The 1,507-nt window shown below is 57.1% G+C and overlaps 1 protein-coding gene across 1 annotated transcript; it reads right to left on the bottom strand.

The window, feature by feature from the left end:
- Nucleotides 1-668: 668 nt before the first annotated feature.
- Nucleotides 669-966, bottom strand: LOC116523645 (glucose-fructose oxidoreductase domain-containing protein 1-like; the record flags this gene model as incomplete). Its single annotated transcript, XM_032238774.1, has 1 exon — nucleotides 669-966. A coding segment is annotated over exon 1 (249 nt), but the record flags the coding sequence as incomplete, so codon positions are not given.
- Between the last annotated feature and the right edge of the window lie 541 nt (nucleotides 967-1,507).

Below are 1,507 nucleotides of genomic sequence, written 5' to 3'. Positions count from 1 at the left end.
TCCGGAGAAATAAAGCTCGCAAAGAATGATTTCGATAGAAAAATAATAATTCAGTCACCGAAGATGAGAAATCAATGAGGAAACCAAAGGGCCTCCCTGGCCAGGAGAAAAACCACCAAGGATATAAAAACAAAAATGTGGGCAGACTGTCAGTTTCCTTGAAGAATAATTGTGTGCAGGTTTGTTTTTTTTATACAATTCCTTATTTCATCACTCTGACAGTTTCTAATGCAACCTGTTTTCAGGGTGATAAGGACATCTCTGCGATATAGGAAGAGGGCCTTCGCTTGGCACTTTAACCCTTTCAAGAGTTACATCCCTTGTGAGCAAGGAAGGACTTTGGTTAAGCAACCTGGATTTTGATAGGGAGCAAGATTCAGATTTAGAGCTTGTTATTGGGGGGGGGGGGAGAGAGAAAGGCCCTGTCGCTTAAGCAATAATACAATCTGTGTCCCAAAGATGTGCAGAGCCCCCCCCCCAATAAGTATCCAGGGAGACTATACACCCTAATAAGAGGACACTCTAGAGGGCATCTAGGGCAGCCACGGATTTGGCTTCCAAGCAGGCCTTTTTTTTCCATTTCAAGGCGCTGCCGCTTCTTCCACGGCCCTCCTTCTCCCCCCCACCAGCCAGCTTGCCCACCAAGCTCTCCGCGGAGACTCACCCAGAGTTTTCACCGCGATCTGCCTGGTGAGGGGAGGCGGCAGGTTGATGCAGACCAAATCCACATCCTGGTGCAGCAGGACCTCGTCTATCCGGCTGGTGTAGAAGGGGACGCTCATCTCCTTGGCCAGTTCTTCCGCCTCTTCCTGAGTGCGGCCCCAGAGCGCCTTGACCGCGAAGCCTTCGTCCTTTAGAAGCGGGATGATGACCCGGGCGGTCAGGCTGGTGCCGAACACGCCCACCCCGGGCAGCATGGTTGCTGCTGCGGCGGCTGCGGCTGCTGCTTCTGCCTGCTTCCCTCCACCCTCACCTTTTTCCTCCCCTTCCTCCTCCTCCTCCTCCTCCTCGCTGCGATCTGCCTTCCTTTCCTCCGCGTGCGGCCCTTTCGCGCGGAGCCGCAAGATTACCAGCAATGCGGGCTTGCTACGCTAAGGGCGCCCGGTCCCAACTGGGAACCGCTGCTGTTGCTGCTGCTGCTGCCGCCGCCGCAGGGACCCAGCGGCACCCGATCCCTGCAGCAGTGGCTGGCTCTGCTCCCGGCCGCGGGCCCCTGCCGCCTCCAGCGCCTCTTCATTTGCAAGCGGGTTGCCCGCCCGGCTCGCTGCCGCTGTCCTTCCATAGCCGGGTCATCCCCAAGCGCGCACGATCCGGAGCTCCCCGCGCTTAGCTGGGTTGCGCACAGGCGCGGGCATTCAAGGGATCCAACGATCGCTCGTTTTGGTTTTCGTTGAAAGGTTCCCGATCCTCTGCAAACGCCCTACTGCATCCCGGCTGTCTCCAATGCAAGGGCGGCGAAGGACAGCCAACAAGTGTCGCGGGAGGTAGGAGCAGCCGAAGCCCCGCT

This window comes from Thamnophis elegans, unplaced genomic scaffold (assembly GCF_009769535.1).
Source record: "Thamnophis elegans isolate rThaEle1 unplaced genomic scaffold, rThaEle1.pri scaffold_76_arrow_ctg1, whole genome shotgun sequence".
Lineage (NCBI taxonomy): Eukaryota > Metazoa > Chordata > Lepidosauria > Squamata > Colubridae > Thamnophis > Thamnophis elegans.
The sequence above is the reverse complement of the archived record's forward strand: the minus strand, read 5'-3'. Positions and strand labels throughout refer to the sequence as shown.